This window comes from Artemia sp. Qi Xiang Cuo, chromosome 16 (assembly GCF_049724085.1).
Source record: "Artemia sp. Qi Xiang Cuo chromosome 16, ASM4972408v1, whole genome shotgun sequence".
In the NCBI taxonomy this organism is placed as follows: Eukaryota; Metazoa; Arthropoda; class Branchiopoda; order Anostraca; family Artemiidae; genus Artemia; species Artemia sp. Qi Xiang Cuo.
The window spans coordinates 52,628,361-52,654,965 of record NC_142809.1 but is presented as its reverse complement, the minus strand read 5'-3'; the positions used below and the strand labels follow the sequence as shown (position 1 = coordinate 52,654,965).

The following is a 26,605-nucleotide window of genomic DNA, read 5'->3' as shown; positions in this document are numbered from 1 at the left end:
CCCCCGCTAATGTGCAAATATAGCCCAAATTTGTTTCATGAACCATTTTAACCGGGTATCTGTCTCTCCCGCTTGACTAGTTTTCTTGATGGAGTCTATACCGGTGTGTACCATTAAGCAAAACAGTACCGTGTTTTGTTTTACAGGACAACAAAGATGCCAACTCCTGTCCCGCGTGCCCTGCTACATGTCCCTTCAGCCATGATGTGAAGAAACCTCTGTGCTGGAATCATCAGAAGTGCCAGGAAAGTGAGTACTCCTCTTTGTCTTTAGAAGTGATTGGGGGTATACCAAGGGTCAGATTACCAAGGGGGGTATACCAAGGGTCAGATTACCAAGGGGGGTATACCAAGTACTAGGGTCAGATTGCCCCTATTGAACGGCTAGTGAACTGGACTAGTGAACGCCGACGACCAAACTACTACACAATGCAATAAATATGGATGTATAACAGACAAATACGACATTTTAATAGCGTTTTTGGAGAAAAGGTTCTTGATTTTTTAAAGAAATTCAACATTTTTAGCTATTTTGTACTTGTAAACGAAATGTGATCATTAAAACTACGGCACTCGTCTACCGTGGTAAATAATTTATTTATTTATAATAAATAAATTTATTTATTTATAATAATTAATAAATAAATATTTATAATAAATAAATATAATAAATAAATAAAGAAAGCATCATTTATTCAGAAAGTAAATAACATTCAAATGAATGTTATTTTGATTTGGGATGAGATTCTCATTCTAGTTATGTTCATTTTTTAGCTATCTCAACATCCAACAAATCAAAAAATTCACCTCAATGGGTATGTTCCCCTTTCCCTATATCAGCAATGGAATCCAGTAAATGTTTTATGTTTTTGAAGTGAATTAGACCTCATGTCTCATGCTCTTATTGCCCCTCTCACGGCTCCATTGAAGTGCCCTAGCAATATACACGGGGTCTAAACGTTTAGAAGGGCCAAATGTTTTTCCAGGATCGAGGGTTTGATACTTTTTAAAGCTCAGAGGCGGTTTTAGATGAGGCAGAGCACTTGCCCCGGGTTTGAAAATTTTGGGGGCGCAAAATTTCAAATAAATAATATAACGACTATGTCCATTTTGTAATTTTAGAAATTTATTTTTATTAGAACAAAGTAGATCACGCATTAATGCATGAAAACTATTAATAAATTTTTAATTTATTAATAAAATAATTACATATTGATAGTTACATAATTTAACAATTGATTAAAAAATAAATTATTAATTACTTCAAAATAATTTTAATAATAAATGAAAATTGTGTTAAATGTTGGCCTCATAATTTTGAGAGAGGCATGGGGGGTGGTGCGCTAATATAGATTTTGCCCTAGGCACAAGAGATACTAGAACCGCCACTACAAAAGCTGATGTTAGGACCTAATATTTGCATTTTCTAAAATTAAAGGATTTCACATTAAGTGACCTCAAATTGCATTTAGAGCAAATTAAGGCTTATCAAAGAGCCTAAGGCTCTAACACCATCGAAAAATAAAATTTAGCCTTTCGGCTCAAGTGCTGAAACTTTTGATTCCCAATAGAACTGTGCACTGAATTCAGAAAACCAATCAGCACCCTTTGTTTATTTATCTGGAATTTGGGTGTTTGGAATTAAAATAAAAGTGATTAGATACGTTTTCCAATGAAATTTGTATGCTGGATTCGAATCATTGAGCACAGGCTGAGGAATTTTTTGAAGCATCTGAGACTGATCAAAATTAAAGGTATCAAACCGGGTATCCGGGTAACCGGGGTATCAAAATGGAAGGTTCTTTCTTTGGCTGAAGAACTGAAACACTTGATTTCAATAGAACGTCTCTTACTGAGCTCGGAAATGTAATTTCTTGTATCCAAAGTAAAGATCTACATAGGTACTTACGTATTATATCGGTACACTGTTGTTCTTGATATGTTGTAAAACCGGTTAGCCTCAGTAAGATATTAACTAAAAAAAAACAAGTTTTTTTTCTAACTGAAAGTAAGGAGCGACATTAAAATTTAAAACGAACAGAAATTATTCCGTATATGAACGGGGATGTCCCATCCTCAACGCCTCGCTCTTAACGCTAAAGTTTTTTATTGTTTTACAAAATAAAGTTGTGAGACAGAGTCAAACTTCAGCGGAAAGAGCGCTGAAGTTTGGCTATTTTGGCTAAGTGGCTTTCTCGAAATTTTGATCTGACGTAATTTACGAAATAAATACGTATACGTAATTACGTAACGAACTTCTATATTCGTATTTTTATTACGTATATTAGCAGGTTCGCCCCCTAATCAATACCTTGCTCTTAACGCTAAAGTTGAAATTTTGTTCCAGTTCTTTAAGAATGGTCCCTTAATCCTAAAGGCCGTTAATTAGAGTAGATAACTCTGACAAAAGTACAAAAAAAAAACTTTAGCGTAAAGAGCGAGGTAATGACTAGGGGGTGAACCCAATCATATACGTAATAATTTTTGTTCGTTTTAAGTTTTTTTTTATATTTAATATCTGCTCGTCTTTTTTAAATAATGCTGGGAAATCCGGCGCCCCCTTAATAACAATGTCCCTTCCCCCTTGAAAGCCTCCTCCATGGAAAGATCCTCCCACGAAATCCCCGACTCCCCCCCCCCAACTACCAGAAAAATCCCCCCGGAAAACATCTGTATACTTCCCAATAACCTATACTATATGTAAACATTGGGCAAAGTTCATAACTCTCAGACCTTTCCCCGGGGACTGTGTGGGATTAAGTTATCCTCAAATACATAGTTATTGTATTTTTCGACCATGCTGAATAAAATGGTTATCTTATAACTTTGATCAGGTGACTATGGGAAAAAATGAGCGTGGGAGGGGGCCTAGTTACCCTCCATTTTTTCGGTCACTTAAAAAGGGCACTAGAAATTTTAATTTCCGTTCGAATGAGCCCTCCAGCGATATTCTAGGACCACTGGGTCGATACGATCACCCATGGGTAATAAAATAAAATAAAAATAAACACGTATCCGTGATCTTTCTTCTGGCAAAAAATACAAAATTCCTCGTTTTTGCATATTGGAGCTCGAAACTTCTATAGTAAGGTTTTCTGATACGCTGAATCTGATGAAGTGATTTTCATTAAAGTTCTATCATTTTTAGGGGTGTTTCCCCCTTTTTTTGAAAATAAGGCAAATTTTCTCGGGCTCATAACTTTTGATTGGTAACACTAAACTTTATGAAACTTATATTTCTGAAATCAGCATAAAAATTTGATTCTTTTGATGTATCTATTGGTATCAAAATTCCGTTTTTTAGTATTTCGGTTACTATTGAGCCGGGTCTCTCCTTACTTACAGTTTGTTACCACGAAGTGTTTGAAAATAATCGTTTGACTGTATACGTTGGCACCAGAAGCGAGTATTTATCTTTGTATAGGTAGTTGGGTTTCCAATCTTCACAAGAGAGTATAGGTTACAGTTTTTTTTTTTTTTTTTTCGTCCATGCCGTCCAACAGGCTCTGTTGCCAATTACATAATTTGCTAACAGTCGCGTGCCGCTAAATGTGCTACGTTGCCGCTAAAATTTGTTGTTAGTTCCGTAAAGTGCTGCTAGTTGTGTGCAGCTTGTGAAACGTTTTCGGGTCCTTCTGTTTCTCTGAATGAATGAATGAAGGAATGAAAAAATGAATAAATTGGAATCAAAAACAGAAGATAGGGCCGTTCTTTTACTCATCTATGTGCTAAGATCTTACATTTTTTTTCAAAGAACGCTTAAAAGTGAAATCTTAGCACTAAGATCTTACATCTTATGGCGTTCTTTTGCAAACGTCTTTCATCATTCTGCCCTGATCAACGGTCTAAGAACAATGATCAAAGTTCTCTCATCATTGCTCTATATGGCAGGAAGATGGCGTCTTTCACACTTTTCGCTAGCATTAGTGAGCTGTAAGATTTTAGAACAAAGATGAGTTGAAAGAACGGAAATCTTTGCAGAAAGATGTGAGATCTTAGATGTAAGATCTTAGTGCAAAAGAACAGGCCTGATATTTGAGCCTAAAACGTTTTCCCACCGTATTTAATTCTAATGCAAGAGAATTGTTTTCAGGAGCAGATAATCTAAAATGCTAAATTTTTAGGCCACAATTTTTCTATTTTCCTGGAAGGGCAATTGATATTTTGGTCATATAAAGTTATATAAAAGATATGACTGTGTTATTTGAGTGAAAAAAAAAACAAACGAAAAAACTAGGTCATGGAAATGACGACCGCACTCCTGTAATGCAATTTTTCTTACCCTATTTTGGGTGGCCTAGGTCTGTTTTAGTCTCTTCAAATTGTTGTCTGTTCGAAAACAGTGATTTAATAAAAGGGGGGGGGGTCTTTATGACGATCCTTAGATAGCATTCCGTTATGCTTGCTATATTTCATTAACTGAATTTGTGCAAACATGGTAGCAGCTTCCTTCCCCCTCCCCCCAAAAAATATATATTTGTAGGTTACCTCCTCCCGGTATGAAAACAGTTGGAGGAACTGCTTAAAACAGTGTAAAAATCGGGATTTTTGTCTAATAGATGCCTGTTGAAGCATGGGAATTCGCGAAAATGGACTCGGCTCTGCGCCGACGCTTAAATGGCTCCTCGGGGACGCCGCATTCATGTTTGTTTCTTTTCCTGAAAGCTTTAATTCTCAAATAAATTGTCTTTATGTTCCTCTTTCGACAAATTTGCTTTCCCCGAGTTCCATCCTTAAAATCAATTCCTGTTTTTTGTTCTTATTCCTCTTGTGACATCATTTTATTTTAATGGGGGGTTAAAATCCATTTATTCATTCATTTTTCTACATTACTTTAATGCTATGTTGTTGTTAATATATGGATCATGATTTTAAATGAAATGCAATGTAAATTATTCTCATCAGTTTTTTTTTCAAAGAAAAAAACAGAAAAATAAGTCTGGTTTCACTAAGAACCATTAATTCCAATAGATTGACTAGTTTTCAATAATGAAAACCGGTTTTACTTGATTCGTTTTCCACTTCTCTTCTAGTATAGTTCACGGTTCCACGTGGCAAAAGTCTAATGTTTCACGCCTCCTTTTACGGAGGTTTACGCCTCCTTTGACGCATTTGTAGACACGTAGCAGCTATAATAAGGTTTCTAATTTGACAAAAAAAAGGCGCATTTTTGGAATTGCTTCCAAAAGCGTTAATCTATTCTGCGCAATGGATAGAGTAATTCGAGAATGCAAGCCGTGTTCAATTGGTAGGCTGGTTGAATCCTTCCAGGGGTTTCTGAATCAAAATTGATTTCTTTTTCAATTATGAGAGGTACGAGGTTGCACTCACTTTCCACCACCTAGTGTAAATCTCAAACGCCACGTATGGCACGCAGTTCCGCCACGTATGGCGCGCAGTTTCGCCACGCTTGGAACAGTTTCCACTACGCTTTTTCCACTACGCTTGGCACTGTTTCCGCCAGACTTGACGCGCGCTACCTTTATATTCCTGATTATGAAAGTGAGCGCCTCCTGGCAAAGGAAGAATTTAATATTGAAACACGTAAAAAATTGCTGATTTTTGGCTATCATACTTACACAATGTGTGGGGAGACATCAGGGACTGTACAAAAGGGGGTAGCCTCGAGGACCATGCCTCCTACGAAATCTTAATTTTCCAAAATTTCTTGATACTTCTTATTAAAAATGATGAATAAAATTTGTTTTCATTTTATACCCCCTACCCCCCTTGGAAGACAAAAGTCTTGTGTGTGTACTTGGGAGAGTCTGGAAAATAATTATTGAGTATTTTAAAAATGCTTTAAAAATTAAAGCTAAGATCCACTTTACAAATCAGAAGTTTTGTATAACTATACGTAGCCTACTAATTATCCGTTTAATAATTACGTCAAAGAAAAAAATCACAATAGAAGAGAGAAACGAGGACAATAACAGCTAGTGAAAACCAGAAGAAAAAATTATGCAAATACGATATTTCGGTTGAGACCTCTGCTCAACCGTCCTCAGTGCAGAATAATAATAATAATAAATGCAGATAAAAGTTCAAAGGACAATATAAAAACCAAAGTTCAAAACAAACACCAAAACTAAAATAAAAACCCTTTCGAAATTCGAAGCAACGACGAAAGGGTAACTGAATCAAAAGTATAATACTGAATGGCATTTTACAATTTCATTTTATGTATAGCAATTCTCAAATCGCTTTATCGCTTTCCAGGTAGATTATTATCAGAGATTCTATTAGGTTGCGAAATATAATTTTTTGGATGGATATAAACTACTACTACTAACAACTCACCGCAGCTCCAAGCCGCCTGAGGCCAACACAGCTACGCACGCTCCTCCTCCATCCCAATCTATTCAAAGCCTCCCTTTTTACACCCGCCCATGAAGTTCCCATGGATATAAAGATGATCGGAATTAATAAGTTCATCATAAACGGGGCTTAGAAAAAGTTCTCCAATGTCTCTATTGAAGGCGACCTTTAGATGAATGTTCTTTTTTATTTCAACTGCCTCCCTGAAAACTTGCATGAAACCTTGCACGGGCTGGCTCACGGGCTGTTGTCATGATTAGCCAGTGTGGTCTCAGAACTTATTTGTATTGGTTACGTATTGTTTTTGAGTTAAAAAATTCTATAGGTGTTTATCCTTTTTCTATTTAAAAAATAGTCCAGAAGGGGGCATAACACTTGCGTAAAAAATCAAGCATCAAACGACCCCCTCCCCTCTTTAAAGGGATATCAATAATCATCTTGACGGTTGTTAGTTACGGGGAGCAGATGATCGGTCCTGAAGGAGAGGGGTGATAAACGAATAAAGGTCACAATTCTGCTGGGAGGTGTTTTTTTTTCTAGCCAACAAGGAGACAGAATACCCTCTTTATGTTGTTATCAAGGGGTCATCTAATTTCAAAATTTCTTCGTACCAGCTGGTATACAGTTACGCGTGGCAGAAGTAGATCATGTGTGGCATGGTGGGGTGTGGTTTCGGTTACTATTGAGCCGGGTCACTCCTTACTTACAGTTCGTTACCACGAATTGTTTGAAACTACTATGAAGGTATATTTTAATTAAACATTTAATATATAGAGTTGGTTAGGTTAGGTATTTAACATAATAAGTTCTGGCCCGCTTTCCATAATTGTCTGTTGTAGTCTCCAAAATTTTCTTACTAAAGTATTATTTTCAGCATATTTTGGTATATTTCCTTAGGATTAAACGAACTTCACTTCTCGAGTTTGTTCGATATAATATGTAAGTACCCCTATATAATTTTCCGTGGCTCCTACCTCTGATTAAATAAAAAAAAAAAATTAAACTGAAAGTAAGGAGCGACATTAAAACTTAAAACGAACATAAATTATTTCGTTGTATGAAAGGGGCTGTCCCCTCCTCAACGCCTCGCTCTTTACGCTAAAGTTTTTTATTGTTTAAAAAAATAAAGTTGTGAGACAGAGTCAAACTTCAGCGCAAAGACCGCTGAAGTTTGGCTTTTTTGGCTAAGTGGCTTTCTCGAAATTTTGATCTGATCTAATTTACGAAATAAATACGTATACGTAATTACGTAACGAACTTCTGTATTCGTATTTTTATTACGTATATTAGGAGGTTCGCCCCCTAGTCAATACCTCGCTCTTTACGCTAAAGTTGAAATTTTGTTCCAGTTCTTTAAGAATGGCCCCTTAATCACAAAGACCGTTAATTAGAGTAGATAGCTCTGACAAAAGTACAAAAAAAACTTCAGCGTAAAGAGCGAGGTAATCTCCTTACTTACTTACTTACTAGGTGGTGAACCCAATCATATACGTAACAATTTTTGTTCGTTTCAAGTTTTGATGTTGCTCCTTACTTTCAGTTGAAAAACTTGTTTTTTTTTAATTTAATATCTCCTTGTCTTTTTTAAATAATGCTGGGAAATCCGGCGCCCCCTTAATAACAATGTCCCTTCCCCCTTGAAAGCCTCCTCCATGGAAAGATCCTCAAACGAAATTCCCGACGCCCCCCCCCCCAAATACCAGAAACATCCCCCCGGATAAACTTCTCTATACTTCCCAATAACCAATACTATATGTAAACATTGGGCAAAGTTCATAACTCTCAGACATTTCCCCGGGGACTGTGTGGGATTAAGTCATCCTCAAAGACATAGTTATTGTATTTTTCGACCATGCTGAATAAAATGGTTATCTTATAACTTTGATCAGGTGACTATGGGAAAAAATGAGCGTGGGAGGGGGCCTAGTTGCCCTCCATTTTTTCGGTCACTTAAAAAGGGCACTAGAACTTTTAATTTCCGTTCGAATAAACCCTCCAGCGATATTCTAGGACCACTGGGTCGATACGATCACCCATGGGTAAAAAAGAAAAATCAAATAAACACGTATCCGTGATCTTTCTTCTGGCAAAAAATACAAAATTCCTCGTTTTTGCATATTGGAGCTCGAAACCTTTATAGCAAGGTTTTCTGATACGCTGAATCTGATGAAGTGATTTTCATTAAAGTTCTATTATTTTTAGGGGTTTTTCCCCCTTTTTTCGAAAATAAGGCAAATTTTCTCGGGCTCATAACTTTTGATTGGTAACACTAAACTTTATGAAACTTATACATCTGAAATCAGCATAAAAATTTGATTCTTTTGATGCATCTATTGGTATCAAAATTCCATTTTTTAGTGTTTCGGTTACTATTGAGCCGGGTCGATCCTTACTTACAGTTCGTTACCACGAAGTGTTTGAAAATAATCGTTTGACTTTATACGTTGGCACCAGAAGCGAGTATTTCTCTTTGTATAGGTAGTTGGGTTTCCAATCTTCACAAGAGAGTATAGGTTACAGTTTTTCTTCTTTTTTTCGTCCATGCCGTCCTGTTGCCATTGCATAATGTGCGTCCTGTTGCCATTGCAGGCTCTGTTGCCATTGCATAATGTGCTACCAGTTACTTACCCCTAATAAGACGTCGCGTAAACGTTGCCGCTAAAATGTGGTGTTAGTTCCGTAAAGTGCTGCTAGTTGTGCGCAGCTTGTGAAACTTTTTCGGGTCCCTCCTGTTTCTCTGAATGAATGAATGAATGAAATGAATGAATGAAACCATGAATAAATTGGAATCACAAACAAAAGATAGGGCCGTTCTTTTAATCATCTATGTGCTAAGATCTTACATCTTTTGACAAAGAACGGTTAAAAGTGAAAACTTAGCACTAAGATCTTACATTTTATGGCGTTCTTTTGCAAACGTCTTTCATCATTCTGCTCTGATCAGCGGTCTAAGAACAATGATGAGAATATCATCCAAGTTCTCTCATCATTGTCCTGAGTGGTAGAAAGATGGCGTCCTTCGCACTTTTCGCTAACATAAGTGAGCTGTAAGATCTTAGAACAAAGATGATTTAAAAGAACGGAAATCTCTGAAGAAAGATGTGAGATCTTAGATGTAAGATCTTAGTGCAATAGTACGGCCCTAATATTTAAGCCTAAAACGTTTTCCCACCGTATTTAATTCTAATGCAAGAGAATTGTTTTCAGGAGCAGATAATCTAAAATGCTAAATTTTTAGGCCACAATTTTTATATTTTCCCTGGAAGGGTAATTGATATTTTGGTCATATAAAGTTATATAAAAGATATGACTGAGTTATTTGAGTTGAAAAAAAAGAAAAAAAATAGGTCAAGGAAATGACGACCGCACTCCTGTAATGCAATTTTTCTTACCCTATTTTGGGTGGCCTACGTCTGTTTTAGTCTCTTCAAATTGTTGTCTGTTCGAAAACAGTGATTTAATAAAGGGGGGGGGGGTCTTTTTGACGATCCTTAGATAGCATTCCGTTATGCTTGCTATATTTCATTAACTGAATTTGTGCAAACATGGTAGCAGCCTCCTCTCCCCCCCTCCCCAAAAAAATATTTGTAGGTTACCTCCTCCCGGCAAGAAAACAGTTGGAGGAACTGCTTAAAACAGTGTAAAAATCGGAAGTTTTGTCTAATAGATGCCTTCTGAAGCATGGGAATTCGCGAAAATCGATTCGGCTCTGCGCCGACGCTTAAAGGGCCGAAGGGCCCTTTAAGCGTAGAACAAATAGACCTCCACTATATAATGGACACTCACCAAGATGGAGAGTAGATGACCCCTCAGATTGTCTTTAACAATTTATGGAGGGGGAGAATTGGAGAATACATAAATAAAACGGAGGAATTTTGTTAAAAACGGAAGAAATTACGGTGTATTGTTTAGGGGAAGGATAAATTTCTGTTTTTGGGGGAGGCTAAGCTTTTTTTGTAAAGTCTGTTTGTCAGAATACTTTATATATTTTCAGTTTAATTTATTAACTTTTAGCAATTAAGCTGCAATAATTACGAATTCGCAATTGCTCAATTTTATTCTAGAGATTAATATATTTTGGAGTTGACATGTTTTATTGTCTAGTAAGACATTAGTTGCGAAACCTGTCTTTGACAATAAATCTCTCCCTTTTGAAGTAGGTATAGTACCACGTGTCAAGGGGAAGGGCAGAACAATCGATACTATTCCACGAGGCAATTCTCTTCAGTTTGCCAGGATTGTGAGACAGGCTACGGAGGTTGTAGTTTCTCGTATTCCCACAATAGGAGCATAGTCAGGGTTGCCAACTGGACATATTTTATGTCCAATGGATATATTCCTGTGTGCTGGGACACATTGACATGATAGGGCAAAAAAGGGACATATTTTAGAAATTTGGGACATAAAAGGGACATATTTTGCAAATTTATAACATAAAATAGAATATTCCCCCGCTGGATAGATATTTTTGTAAAAAAAACGTCATTTTTCACCAAATCAGTATTAAAACTATACTTGTCTAGCACTAAATTTACTTAACTACTTATCTTTTTTACAAATTTTTACAAACGTTATTATTTTTCGGAGTTGCTTGCTCTATCCTGCAGACAATTATCTGCAAATACTCTTGAAATTCTTTTCAAGTTTGTATTCTATCATCTATAAACGATTTTATTTCTCCTTGCTTTTACGCTACAGTCAAGATAATAGGCAAGCAGGCACCTTTTTCGTTAACAATGGCTTCCGACTTCCAGTAGTCAGGCAAAACATCTATCTATTTATCAAGTATTACTAACTGAAAATGATAAGTTAACAAAAGAAAAAATTAGATTCTTGATGATCTGGAATCAATTTTGATATCAATAGATGTACCAAAAAACTTAGCTTATTGGGCTGATTCCAAATATATAGTTTTTTTAAGTTTTGTGTTACCCATTAGTGGGCCAGACAAAAATTTGCCAAATTTTCGAAAAAGGTGAAAAACACCCCATAAAGTTCAAAGAATATTAATGGAAATCACGCCATCAGATTCAGCGCATCAGAGCTTATATCTATAAAAATGAAATTTTATAGTGTTTGCCAGAAGAAGCATCATGGATTCATGTTTATCTGCTGTTATTGCTTTTTCCAGGGGTGATCATATCGAACCAATGGTACTAGAATTTCGCAAGAGGGCTCGTTCAAACGAAAATTTAAAGTTCTATTGACATTTTTAAGTGACCAAAATATTGGAGGACAACTAGCCCCCGTTCCACGCCCTTTTTTCCTGAAAGTTGTCTGATCAAAATTTTGAGATATCACATTAATAGATATGTCTGGCGATAATATGACTCCTCAGAACCACCAGAGGAAGAGCTGCAGGTCATCAAATTCTCCCATTGTGCACATACAGTATCTGTTATAGGGAAGTACACCGACATTTTCAAAGGGAGGAAGGTGATCTACTGGGGATGGATTTTCTATAAGAAGACTTTCCCATTGGGATGGAAGTTTCTGGGGGTGAAATTTTCAGAGCAAATTCTACATGAGGAGAATTCACCATAATTTTTATACAGAATGTGTGTCATTTGTCTTTTTTTTCATTCTTGGTCCCATTGTACATGTGGAGAAAGTTTGAGGGAATTCTCAGGGGATAGTTTCCAGCGGAGTGGTTTTTCTTTTTGGATCTTTTTTTTTAGATAATTTTATTTATGATCCTTTTTTTTGGGGGGGGGAGGGGCGGGGGGTTTTCCACGGGAGAAATTTCCATTGGGGAATTATCACCAGGAGAAATTCTCCACGTGAAATTTCTGGGGGATAAACTTTCCAGGTTGGGGGTATTTTCCAAACATGAATATTCCCCAATGACCTTAAAAAGGATCAGAAACTAAATGAATGCAAGTCTTTCTTCAACAAAAAGTATGGTAAGGAGTATTTCTGGGAAGGAATTTCTGGGAAGGATTCGCAGCAGGGATGGAATTGTCCGGGAGTAATTTCCCAGCGGAAGAATTTTACATGGGAGGAATTTTATATAGAGGAATTTTTCGTGGGGAAATTTTCCACAGAGGGGGTGGATTTCTTAAGATTATCAGAAAAACGATCATAAATAAATACAAAAACTAGTTTTTTCTACCGAAAGTAAGGAGCGACATTAAAACTTAAAAAGTAGAAAAATTATTCCGTATATGACGGGGGATACCCCCTCCTCAATACCCCCCTCTCTACGCTAATGTTCGATCTTTTGTCTATTTTTTTTTTAAGAGCGATTCTTGAAACACAAGGGCTGTGTAATTGAATCAAATTTTCTTTTAAAGTTCTTGAAAAGATCTTAGCGTTAAGAGAGGGGTATCCAGGAAAAGGCAGCTCCCCTAATGTATGGAATAATTTTTGATTGTCTTAAGTTTTAATGTTGCTTCTTACTTTAAATAGAAAAAACTAGTTTTTTGATTTAATGAATGAAAGAGAGATAAAGCTACAATTTATTTTTTACTTCTGACCAAGGCACATCGTGTAGAAAAGATTGTCGTTGAAACTTTGAAAGCGACTGAATTGGAAATTGAAAGTTCTAATAAGAATCATAAGTGATTGGAAGGCGAAAAGACCCCCTCCCCCCAAGCCCTTCATTTCCCAAACATTTACGATCAAAATTTAGAGATTGTCATTATGTTCAGCATATATTAAAAGTTCCAGTAATTATATTTTTGTGGATGAAACCCCCCCCCCCAAAAAAAAAACTTTTAGGGCAAGGGTTACGAGTTATACTAGTTCTCCATTATTAACATATAAGATTTCTATGGAAGGGTTGGTTTTATAAACTTTGGATGGGACTTACTGTATTGTAAATCAGATGTTCTATTGCTAGTTTTAAGAATCAGAAGTGGTCAGAGGCAAACCAGCCCCCCCTCCACCCACGTCTTCTTTTCCCTAGATGCATCCAGCAGAAATTTTGAGATAGTAATTTTGTTAAAAAATGGTCAAAAAAACATATAACAATGCCTTCATCGTTTAAACAACCCCTAAGAGCCCTGGGACAAGGGTTGTAAGTTATGCCTCAGAGACATATACGGTTATATATATTTGGTTGTCGTACAAACTTCAGATGGAGCTCATTTGATTGAAGTTTAGTACCCTTTATAAGAGTCAAAAGTGATTTGAGGGCACCCCCTACACCCATCGGTTCCGAAAACCTGAATCCAATCAGAATTTGTTGACATGTATTTTGTTTAGCATTGTCCAAAGGTCCAGCAATTATGCCTTTGAGGATGTCACCCCCCTGATTGAAGGGCAACTCAGCTTACCTAGCGCTCCGCAACGTTGCTTGACTCCTGGATTGTACCTCATGACATACGCAAGAAACACTCTGATTTGCAATAAGCTACCAAAAGAAGTCAAAATACTGATCCTCAAGCCGACCATACCTGTCAAGCGGAACTCTTGTAGAAAGATGAGCCAAGCTCTCACAATTTAGTCCAGGAGTTTTAGGGTTTGACCCGGACAAAATTGCAATATAAACGAAAATGGTACCAAAATGATCAGAAAAAAATTCTGTACAACATACTAAAAGTCCCCATAAATCCGAGTGGGGCGAGTTCCCGAAAAACAGGGAAAAAGAGGGAAATGCGGGGGAAATTGGGAAAAATGCCGAACATGCCCAGAAAATAGTTCAAAGTGAGTTTTCTGGGGCTTTCCCTTACGCTGATCACGAAACTGACATCTAAAATTCAGTATAGAATAAAAGAACACCGGAAAATGGGGGGAACAGGGGGAAGAGGGGAAAAAATTTAGAAATACAGGGTAGGGGTACAAAACACTTTGAAATATGTTTTCTGGGGTCTTTCTATCTGCTATCCCGAAACTGACATCTAAAATGAAATAAAGAGCATGAGCCCCACCATAACGGGGGAAAAGGGGGAAAGAGGGGAAGAAAAGGGACAATTGAAGTCAGCGGTAGAAATAAGTTTGAAATGTGTTTTCTGGGGTTTTCCTATCTGCTGATCACGAAACTGACACCTAAACTGAAGGAAAAAAAACGAGAACCACGAAAAACGAACAAAACTGGAGGAAATAACAGAAAGGGGGACGGGAAGCCTGACTCCTGAGCCAGCTGCTAATGGCTCATAAGTAGGCCTATGGACAAACTAAATCGCTTAAGTATCAAAATTTTACTTTCTTGAATCACAGACGTTTCTTACAACCATTTGAATTACTAAACGTAAAGAAAACAACCGCTTGGCAGTGATCACAGTATAAAACTTCAGATATTATAGGTAAACTTTGTACTTTCGTAGGCAATATCGTTGAATAAAAAACTAAAGAAAGAAATTCAGTAACTATAGGTAAAATCTTCACTTTTTAAGGCAGTAGAGTTGACTTGAAAAACACAGTATTGATGTCACTAGTTGAGCTCCTCGTCTTCGACAATCTCGTTGTTCCTGTTCAAACAGTTGATACCCTGACATTCTCCGCACGCGAACGTACACGCTAATCCATTTTTCTTGCAGCTGCATCGCGAGTTTTCGCAGCCTGTCTTACAGTTGCATCTCACGACACTCAAAAGAGTCTGAGGTGCGGGCAACACATTGGTCATCACAGGTGAGTATTTATGGTCTCTGAGGACCCAACCCCAGTCAGCCGGGTCGAAGTCAGCTGGTTCCCCTTTCCAACGGGATACCTGGAGGCGCACTCGCTGGGAGTGGAATGAAGCTGCAGCTTCGGTTGGCGGAAGCCTTTCAGGCTTAACAAACACCATAGTATTTGACGAAGAGACTTTTTCCAAGAAAATTCAATCTCGCAGCTTAGTGAGATCTTCGTTTGGTCGTGCTTTGTACAAGCTGAGGAGAAGATATTCACCCGCTTTCACAATTTCATCTTTAGACGATGATTCATCCAGAAACACTTTGCATTTTTTTCTGAACACTTCGCTCTTCTTCAAAAGAGGTAGCACAGCTTGCTTTCCAATTCCAAAAGCTCGTGAGGTCGTGTCACATCCCGAGAGTGCGTGCCCTACCAGAAGCAGCCTTGATACTTCTCCCATTTTTTTTTTAACTTCGTTGAGGCACCAGAACCGTGTTATCGGTTCTTTTGCGTTCGTTGACGATTCGAAGTAAAGTTTTTTTGCATTAGGCGGGAGGTGATACAAGAGTATAATCAGAAGGTCAGTGTCGTTGCCAAGAAGTAATGTTTCAGAGTTTTCTGCTTTCGTTACGGCAGTCTTCACGATTAGATAGTCAGCATCATCCTTCGCATGGACGACTTCAAATCCTTTGGCTCTGAGTTTTTTCCCGATATAGCTTATAATTTACTGTTTGTTCTGAGAGTTGTTCAAAAACTCTTCCTTCTTTGTCTGGAGCTATATCCCTAAACTGAAATCGATCACTTGATGCTGGCTTTCATTATAACGTCGATTTTGAGTAGCATCTTCCGTGGTTGGACCAGCGCTGGATCCATCGAAGACAACAGTAGGGGAGGTACAGCGTCGAGTAACGAAACTAACACAGCTGTCACAGATTGAATCATAAGTATCACCAATCTGCCAAGGTACTTGCTGAAGCAGCCAACCTCCGTCAACTACAGTGACACGATCTGACACTGGCAGGTGGTGAATCGAGTCCGTTTTCCCTTCTTTCCATGCTGGGGACTATTGGATCCGTTAGATGCCATTCCGTCAGGATGGGTTTTGTCGTCGGCACTGGAACTCCGCGGTGACTAGTATACCTTGCTTCTTTTACTGAATGTCGAATTAGAACATGATTATTTTGACGAACCCACGCACGTGTTGATAACGGCGAAGAATACGGAATAATGTAATTTCAGTATCTTTCCGTATTTATTTCTCGAGTTTTTTTTTGCCTTTTCCGAACCTATGGGGTAGCCGAACCTCTATATATCTCCTGTATTAACATTTGTAAACATTTCCACCTGCTTTATACCCCTACCCTGTATATTTCCCTTTTTCCCCTCCCTCCCCCCCCCCCCATTTCCCCGTTTTATGTTAATCATTTTTTTTATATCATTTTAGTTCTCAATTTCGTAATCACCAGATAGGAATACCCCAGAAAATATCTTTCAAACCGCTTTCTACCCCTACCCTGTCTTCTTCTCTTTTCTCCCCTCTTTCCCCTGTTCCCCCGTTTTCCGTAGTACTCTTTTTCTATACTGAATTTTAGATGTCAATTTCGTAATCAGCGTATGTGTAAACCTCGGAAAACTCACTTTAAACTATTTTCTGAGCATGTTCGGCATTTTTCCCATTTTCCCTCGCATTTCCCCCTTCTCCCCTGTTTTTCGGGTATTCGCCCCACTTAGATTTCTTGGGACTTTTAGTATGTTGTACAGAATTTTATTCTGGTCATTTTGGTACCGTTTTCGTTTATATTGCAATTTTGTCCGGGTTCGACACTTTTTTGAGCTATAAGTCCTGGACTAATTAGCTTTTTTCTGTTTACATGTTTTTATGACTTTTGTGCTTTCACACTAGTTCATTTCATATGGGTGTACTAAATGAATCTTTTTCGTTTTCATTATATTCGATGTTAACTGACCACTTTGAAGGAGATTCACAAGTCGTAAAAAAATTAGTTTCTGAGATTTCAAGATGGACATATTATGGACATATTATAGACAAAATATGGACATAATTTGGTTGAAAAGGAAACATTTTTGGATGCTCAAGGGACATATTCATCGACCAAAAAGTTGGCAACCCTGAGCATAGTAGCAAGTTCCACTCACAAGGTGATGGATGAAAAAAAAAAAACTATCTGAAGGAAGGTTACAAAAACAAATGAATTTGGACTGACGGTTTAATATATGCTGATATTTATTCCTTGAAGCCTTAATAACTTTTGATTGATTAAAGTCAAAAAAGTGAAAACTGTACTTGTTTATTAAACGAAACAGACCCAAGAAGTGAAGTTAAGTTAATGCTAATGAAATATAACTTTCATATAACCTTTAGTTTAGACAATAATATAATTTCGTCTATATAGTTGCACATTAGGGGGGGGGGGAGGTGTAAAGTATTTGGAAACCCCTAATCTTAATCTAATCTAACCCCCACCCTCCCTAATGTGCAAATATATAGCCCAAATTATACAAGTCCAATGCATTCTTTCACCCGTAATTTGTCTTTGTGGCTGTGAAACTGGTTTTCTGAGATCTAACCTAAGCGTAATTGTTCACTGCGTTTCGTTTAATTAACAAGTACCATGAAAACATTTAAAATGTATTTCTTTTCAGTAAAGTGCACACTATTTTTTGGTCTTGAAAAGGCACGGGGGTTGTCAGCTCAGCTCATGTTAATTTCTGCTCGTATTGAGTTTGACTCGGTTACTTTCTGTTCGTTTTAGGTTTCGTCTATTTATTGATGGTGATTTGTGGTACTTTTACGCTTCGAAGTTTATTTTACTTTGTTTCGGCTCATTTTTGGTTTAATGAAGTTCTTTACTTTTTTTTGAAAACTATTTCAAGAGTGTTTAATATCGTATACAATAGCAGTCATACCTCCCTACAGGGGAGGCTGGTAGAACTCCCCTAGGGTTGTAATTAAAAAAAAAAATTTAACTGGAAGTAAGGAGCGACATTAAAAATTAAAACGAACAGAAAATTAGTCCATATATGAAGGGGTTTGTCCCCTTCTCAACGTCTCGCTCTTTACGCTAAAGTTTTTTTTATTGTTTAAAAAAAAATAGAGTTGTGAGAAAGAGTCAAACTTAAATTTCTTAAGTCTTCCTAAGATTTAAGCAGCTTAAGAAGTTGCAGCTCTCCTATGAAGGTGCAGTTGTCTTTGGGAATAAAAAGATTGTTTACGAACGAAAAGCGTCGTCAAATTTAACTGATTATTATTTGCTTAATTATTTTCATGATTCAAAACGGCAACACTGACGAAAACGTAATCCTTCTGTAAAAGCTTCGTAACTTTGAAACAATCAAAAGAAAAAACTTTGAAAATTGCGGTTTCCAGGTATGGAAGGATCTAAATGGGTACAGGAGGCCAACAATTTCATTATTTGAATGTCCTTGGTACTTTATATGAAACCTACTGTGTACTTATACCTACCTACCCTGTGAGAAATACTCGCTTGGATTCAAGTTGTGTTCAAGTTGCCGTTGTGCAACATCACGTGACTCTTTCCAGAGTTAAAAATTAACGATGGGTGGTTATTTACGGACAATTACCGATTATATAGTAAAAAGCGTTATGCCTGTATTTTTTTTTTCAGTCACCACCGGAATTCACGTGTGAACGCTTGGCTTCTCAGACATGAATGTCTAGGCAAAGATGTCTACCTAGATATGCTTTGTATCTAGTTTTTTTTTTACTGAAAACTACTGAACTGATAAGTTTATCTTATCACTGATAGTATGATGGTTTGAATGTCAAATACTCTAAGGTTTGCTAGAATGATAGAAAATATTGTTTCTGTCTGAAGCTAGAATTTTGTGGCATTGGTAGAGTGCCCAGAAATTCGAGAAAATTTATGGTTTTGTGAGTGCCCCCCCCCCCCTTCTCCCTGAAAACGTCTCTGATATGGAGTTGTAGTTAAAGCTCCAAATATTTACGAAGCAAATTTTATTTTTAATAAAAATCAATTATTTGGTTGCTTACTTTATGAACAAAAAATTCAAAATATAAGAAAAGAAAAGGATGCGACACCCGACTATTGTATAAAGTCCCAACCGGCAGTGCTGATTTAGTTAATTAAAAAATTAACACTTAAAATTCAGTTAAAAGTTCTAGTAAATGAAGTAAACCTTGTTTTTTCCGAGTGAAGAAAATCAGGTGATTTACATAGATGTCGTCGGGAATTCACTATGCCTAATGCCTAACTGATGAAAAAGAAATAATACATAAATAGTTTTTTTTTTCCGTGTTTTTATATTATTTATTGCCAACTGGCAAAAATTTTCACGAACCGCGCGACTGGGTCGTGATCAACACTTTGTTAACCGCCGCCCTAGACAAAACCAGCGCCACTTCTTGATTCGTTTGGAAGAGTCCTCCCAATCCCTTACCTTCATCTAGGATTACAAGTTTTTAAACACGATTTTACACTTCAAGTTTATGGCAAAGAGTGACTAGACAGTTCATATTTCGCTAACAAAAAGGACCAATTTTAAAAATTCACATAAAATTTATCACATTTATTATTTATGACATGTATTATTTATTAAAATTTATGACAGTTACGCAGCCAGTGACGATGAAAGGGTGGATTAATTCCTGAATGCAGCCTGGAAGGGGAGGGGAGATGATCCCTTTTTCCCAAAAGACATTCAGATGTGTCAAGTAAGAAAAATAAGAAATATTACCTTTAAACCTTGGTATTACTTGCCCCCACCCCCATCGTTAAACTTCCTGGAAGCGCTCATATTAAGCCCAATAAGTACGTTGTAGTGCTAAACACAGATACGACCAATTGAGTGCCAAAATAGGACATTAGTTTTAACACCTTCGGCCTTACACGAACTATATGCTATCTATTGGGGGAATTCAATTTATTTGATTTATTATGCGGTTTGTCAAAAGACAATCTTATTTAAAAAATCGAATTTCCACCGTTTGTCTTTCCTAGTTAATCTCGCTTACACAGGCGCAATAATCATGTTGTCTTTGGTGTGCATAAAGTGGCCCAGATCTAACCCCTTGGATGATTTTGTTTTTATTCAGCACTGCGAAGGGATGCCCATTTTCCACCAGCTAGTATTCAGAACGCCGCGTGTGTCGCGGATTTCCATCACACTGCACGGTTGGCACAATTCTGTCACATTTGGCTGGCGTCACCTGGCTCATGTGATTGCTGAAAGTGGGCTCTGCGTTCAATAAACATAATACAATTGATTTTTGTAATTTTTGGCTTTCAAATGAATTAAGGGAAATTCAGAGCTTCTTGGAGGGGTGTAAAGAGGGAAGCTTGGGATAGATTAGGTTGGAAGAGAAGTGTGCGCAGCTTTGTTGGTCTAATTTGGCTTTGTGCTGCAGTGAGTTTTCAGTCAGTAATAGTAATTGCGGCACTTGTGTATTATAGCGACCACACTGTTGTTCTTGATCCTCTGTAAAACTGGTTTCTCTGTGTCCACTCGGAGATACTTGGCTTAGCCTGGGTGAGATAAGCTACTATGTAGGTATGTTTTAATTAGATAGTCAATATATAGAGTTGGTTAGGTTCGACTAGGTATTTAATATAATGTGTTCTAGGCGGCCCTTTTTCCATAATTCTCTGTTGTAGTTTCCGTAATTTTGTTACTGAAGTATTGTATTTTCATCATACTTTGGTATATTTCATTATGATTAATCTAACTTGACTTCTTGAGTATGGTCACTATAATACATAAGTATCGTAATTGCAATCAGTTCTGTTGATCACGGGGGAGATATGGCAAATTGATAGAATCGATTTATGGTTGCTAGTTTTTTTTTGATTTATCTCACTACGATTCTAAGAAAGATATTTCAAAACGTCAGGACTGGTCACACGACGGGATTAACAATGCTTAAAAAGTCCTAGCTTCCAAACATGATTTATCTATGTCCTTCTGGCAAAATTAAAGAGGTTTATGACGTCAAGATATTGTATACGCAGTAGGCTCAAATGACGCACACCAGGATGGAGGGTCATTCACATCCTTGGTAATTGGCAGAAATAATTCAATTTACGTGGAGGCCTAGTATTTTGAATTTATTATAACCTTGAAACATGTAATTGACTTGTTCCTTCCACCCTCCGCGAGAGTATTGGGGTTTCTCTGTTGGCAAATTGACGGATGTGGTGTCAGGGGTGGATGCAGAATCAAGGTTCTAGGCGTTTACCCCACCGGTGGTCCCCCCACCCCCTCCCCCAACACGAAAAATACCCCTCCCCTCCGTAAAATAACCCCCCGTGGAAAATAAGGATTTCCAAATTTGAGAGGTACTTGTTTACCTCTGTGTAAAGAAAAAAGAATTTTGTGTAAAAAAAAAAAAAAAAAAAAAAAAAAAAAAAAAAAAAAATTGGGTACTTGTGTATTGTGCGCAACTCACTCAAGTTTACGCTGTGTAAAATTTAAGAAACACCGGTTTTTTCGTTAGTTTCTTCGTTACTTTAGAAATAAATTTGGGCTATATATTTGCACATTAGGGGGGAGGGGTAAAGTATAGCAGGTCTGCATGCAAAATTTTTTTGGTACAATTATTCTGCATATCAGATAGATAGATAGATAAGTGCATTTTAAAGCCAAATATACTGCCATGAACACAGTAAAATAACATAAAATGAAAGGCACAAATAATATAAACTTTGATCAATGATCATCATAAACACTTAAATGAAACACTACATTCATCTAATAATAGTACTTAATACTTGGAAAAACGGTCATTTAAAAAAACCCTTAGCGCTTCAAAAAAGCACTGGGATTTTTTTTTTTTTTTTTTTTTTTTTTTTTTTTAGTTAGTTAGTTAGTTAGCTAGTTAGTTATTTAACAAAATTTCCAGATACCTCGCTATTCTTCTGTTATCTTTTAGTGGCCATATACCTAGAAAGAATTGTTTCCTGACTTCAAACTGTCCAATTACTTTAATCCCCCCCCCTATCTCACTCACTCAAGTTTACGCTGTGTAAAATTTGAGAAACACCGGTTTTTTCGTTAGTTTCTTCGTTACTTTAAAAATTAATTTGGGCTATATATTTGCACATTAGGGGGGAGGGGTAAAGTATAGCAGATCTGCATGCAAAATGTGTTTGGTACAATTATTCTGCATATCAGATAGATAGATAGATAAGTGCATTTTAAAGCCAAATATACTGCCATGAACACAGTAAAATAACATAAAATGAAAGGCACAAATAATATAAACTTTGATCAGTGATCATCATAAACACTTAAATGAAACACTACATTCATCTAATAATAGTACTTAATACTTGGAAAAACGGTCATTGAAAAAAACACTTAGCACTTCAAAAAAGCACTGGGATTTTTTTTTTTATTATTTTTTTTTAGTTAGTTAGTTAGTTAACAAAATTTCCAGATACCTCGCTATTCTTCTGTTATTTTTTAGTGGCCATATACCTAGAAAGAATTGTTTCCTGACTCCCCCCGTATTTGCCAATATATAGCCCAAAATATGTTTCCCATATATTCTGAAATAAAACTCAAATAAAATTTTCAAATTTGGACAGCCTTATTTTCTACGGGGGTATTTACTGCGGGGGAGTATTTTCTGCGGGGAGGGGGTACAGGAATGGGTGATGGTATTAAGTTGAAACTTTCAGCGTTTGCTAAAGGGGATGTTGAAGAAATGAAATGTACTATGCGCATACTGCTAATGCGCAAGATAGTGGCTATTTTCGTAATTTGTATCATTACAAAATTAGATTATTTTTTTTACTTTAAATTTTTCAAAGAAATTGAGACCTGATTAGGATATAATACGTTTTGGAGAAAGCTAAAACTTCTAAATATGTTGATAAACAAGTAAGGTAGAAGAAAACGGATTGAACAAATCAATAGTTATTGCTTAAGCGTATATACACTGATAATCTAAGTTCAACAGAAAATGTCACATAACAGCTTTTGAATTTCTCTAGCTGAAGCGGTTTTGTGCGCCATAGTAGAATTGGCCGCCTACTGCATGGCGATGACTCGCTTCTTATTTCAGATGTAAAAATAACCAACTTTCTAATCAGGTCGCAATGAGAGCAGTCTCCAGAAAGTTATTCTTGTACCTCGGGAAGTCCTGGCTTTCTAAGAATTCGGACGCAATCTAGTTCACGAACAATTTTTTTTTTGTGGGGGGGGGAGATCTTTTGGTTCCATCTTAAGTTTAATATAAAACCACCTTTGAATATCTGTTGCAGAGGTGACTATGGTCCGTTTTTTTATTCAAACGCGAAAGTAATGCATTCACTTACTGATGAGGTCACGACTCACGAGCATATTCTACCCTGAAAGCTATTCTTGTATCTCGAAAATCCTGACTTTTTAGGATTTTGGACGCCAGATACTTCACAAATATGTTTTTTTTTTGGGGGGAGGGGGGATTGCAGCTCTAACAGGTTTGTGGGGCTAATACAATCTAGGGATTTTTGTCAATGCAGGGGGTATTTCAACCGCGGCTGAACTTATCATGGCCCTGAAGATCTTCAATAGGATACTTGGAGTTCCAAGAAAAATCAATCCCCTCAAGAGTCCCCTCTAGAAAAAGGAAAACCCATTCTAGAGTGTTGCCTAACTTTCTTTCAAGAGTCATTCTTTTACAAGTGTTGGTGTATTGGCCAATGAAAGGCGTAACAGATAAAAGACGGTCGTTGATAGACGTGCGTTGCTTAGGAGTGCTGCATGTGTTGCAGAGCTTAAGAGTGCTGTTGATCTTCAGTGGCAAAGAAATAGCTTTTAGTTCCGTCCTCTCTTTCCGCCCGTGTAGTTCTTGCCTTTCGTGATTGCTTTCGACTATATTTATCTCTTGCTATTTTCTAATTAATTAAAGCTCAATTTAATTAATTCAAACCGTTCAATACAAATTAGATTCACCATGTCCATTATATGACCAGTACGGTTTTTACAAAGAAACCACTTCTTCGTCTTCCTTACGACATCTGATTACTACCTCAGTTTCATCTATTCTAATTTTTTATGTTCAGGGGTCTGTATTTTCAGTCAGCATACTATTCATTAGAAATTTTAAGGGAAAAAATATAATCGACTATATTTGACTAAAAGTAATCATATAATCGAAGTTGATTCTCAGTCATTCAATTTTGGATTAAAGATTAGTTTTAATATTTTGCATGATTTATTTTGAAGGTATATCAATAGAGTCTACGTGGCAGTGTAGCCCTAATGTTGAGCGATATATCCCCTGTGTTTTTTTCTCGGCCTCATTATATAGAACGGATGATCGTAGATAGACAGGAGAGGACTAAATGGACCGAAAATAAGGAAATGAATTACCCTTTCAAAGTGAAAAAATTGATAGGGGGCCCTAACTACCCCAAAACTAAATAAATTCCCTAAATTAAAAGTAATGTTTAACCGACTAATTGTCTTTGTATTTGCAAGGAACGGATTAAAAGAAAAAAAATAGTTGCAAAAATTAGGATCATATGACACTGTTAATCAAAACGGACTTGACAAACATACTGATGCAGTGTTGCCAGATGTCTGGCTTAAAGGATAGCTGTTATAATAGTGAAAATGTGCCGAAAGCTCCGTTTTTCTAGTGAAAATGTGCCGAATGAACGATTTTCCCTCCAAAAATGTGCCAATTTGAAAAATACGATGCGCAACCGCACCAAAAAAGTGCCGAAATGGTGCAAATGGTGCAATCTGGCCACTCTGTACTGATTTCGGGGAAAAAATCGATGAGACTTATATAGTTGGACTTGTGTATAAGATTGTCAAGTTGTGCAATTATCCCTTTAATATTTTACTAAGAAAAACTGTTAAAAATGTAGCATTAGCCTTTCGGAGGGTTAGAGGGACGTGGCTGCTTCACTATGTATCTGTTAAATTTCTAACCTAATTGCACTTAGTGCTGCTATGGCTGCCCTTTCAAATCTTATTTCAAATGTTTATTTGGTTAAAAATGTTTTTAAAAGTAATTATTCATTATTCATTATTTATTTTTTTCATAAAATGTATCACTGTAAAAAAAAAAAAATTGTGCATACAATTCCAAAAAAAAGAAAACAACTACCGGACCGTTTGGGAAAAATGTATGGAAAAATTTGAAAACTAAAGAATTTACTCCAAAAAATACTGAAACTCGAGTTAACAGGCATATACATGCTCCAGAAGTGTTTGGAATTTTGTAGTAGATACTTTAGAAACGGCCGTACCAGCTGAGTGGATTACGCTATAGGCTGGCTTTAGGATCCTTTCTCCGAGAGGGTGAGGGTTCGAATCCTAGTGTACCCACTTATTTGGTTTGTGACGGAAGTCAGTGGCGTGACTCTGTAAGCTCAGCCGCTTAAAAATTCCGAAAAAAAAATTATGAAATAAAAGAAAACAACCACCAGATAGTGTAGAAAAAATGTATGGAAAAATTTGAAAACTCTAAAGAATTTACTCCAACAACCACAAACTCGAATTAACAGGCATAGCCTATACGTGCTCCAAAAGTGTTTAGAATTTAGTAGTGGATATCTTAGAAATGGCCGTCCTAGCCGAGTGTGTTAGTGCGCTGGATTTAGGATCCTTTGTCCGAAAGGGCGAGGGTTCGAATCCTAGTGTACCCAATTATTTGGTTTGGAATGGGGGTCAGTGGGGTGACTCTGTAAGCTCAGCCGCTTAGAAATTCCGAAAAAAAAGAAAATAACTGCCTGATTGTGTAGGAAAAATGTACGGAAAAAATTTGAAAACTCTTAAAGAATTTACTTAAAAACAACTGAAACTCGAATTAACAGGCATATACATGCTCCAGAAGTGTTTAGAATTTAGTACTACATACCATAGATACGGCCGTCCTAGCCGAGTCGGCTGGTGCGCTGAATTTAGGATCCTTTGTCTGAGAGGGCGCGGGTTCGAATCCTAGTATACCCAATTATTTGGTTTGGGATGGGGTTCAGTGGCGTGACTCTGTAAGCTCAGCCGCTTAAAAATTCCGAAAAAAGAAAACAACTACCAGATCTTGCAGGAAAAATGTATGGAATTTTTTTTTTTTGAAAACTCTAAAGAATTTACTGCAAAAACCACTGAAACTCGAATTAACGCCCACATAAACGAATGTTTAATGAAATCATACTGATAGTGAAGAAGTTAGAAGTTAGCTGTGTGAAGTTATTTTGGAATAGTAATGAGGATAAACAATTACAGAAACTGTGAAACAGGGTGATATATAAAAATATATTGTACTTCCTAAAGTGTGCTTCCTATATATATATATATATATATATATATATATATATATATATATATATATATATATATATATATATATATATATATAGAGGATGCATGATCCTCTCTTCCCCTCTAAAAGAATGTGTGTTTTTCTTGGCCCATTGCACTTTTTTTATGATTGTAAGTGCGTATTTGATGAAATTCTTATTTGCTCTTTGAAATTAAATCTTAAGGCTATCTTAAGCCTGGCTGGCTTTCAGTCTGATAAACCCGCCGCATTCATTGTCGGAGTCGGTCTTGACTCTTTGCCATGTCTACCGGACTTGCATTCCTTTATTGGGCATTCTTTCATCAATGAACCAACCGTTGAATATAGTTCTTTAAACTGTCTGATAGAAGGAGAAAAAAACACTGAATTCTCACTCTTAATCTCGATAAAAAACACGAAAAAAAAACTTATATTACTGAAACAATTAATAAAACATCAA

General features: G+C 36.8%; 1 protein-coding gene across 1 annotated transcript in view; it reads left to right on the top strand.

Annotated features, from left to right (window-relative positions):
* Window positions 1–26,605, top strand: part of LOC148943083 (insulin-like peptide receptor) — a 208,940-nt gene that overhangs the window by 47,642 nt on the left and 134,693 nt on the right. Inside the window, exon 5 of the mRNA XM_089102431.1 lies at window positions 147–249. Within this exon, the coding sequence (XP_088958557.1) occupies window positions 147–249 (103 nt within the window). The remainder of the gene's footprint in view (window positions 1–146; window positions 250–26,605) is intronic.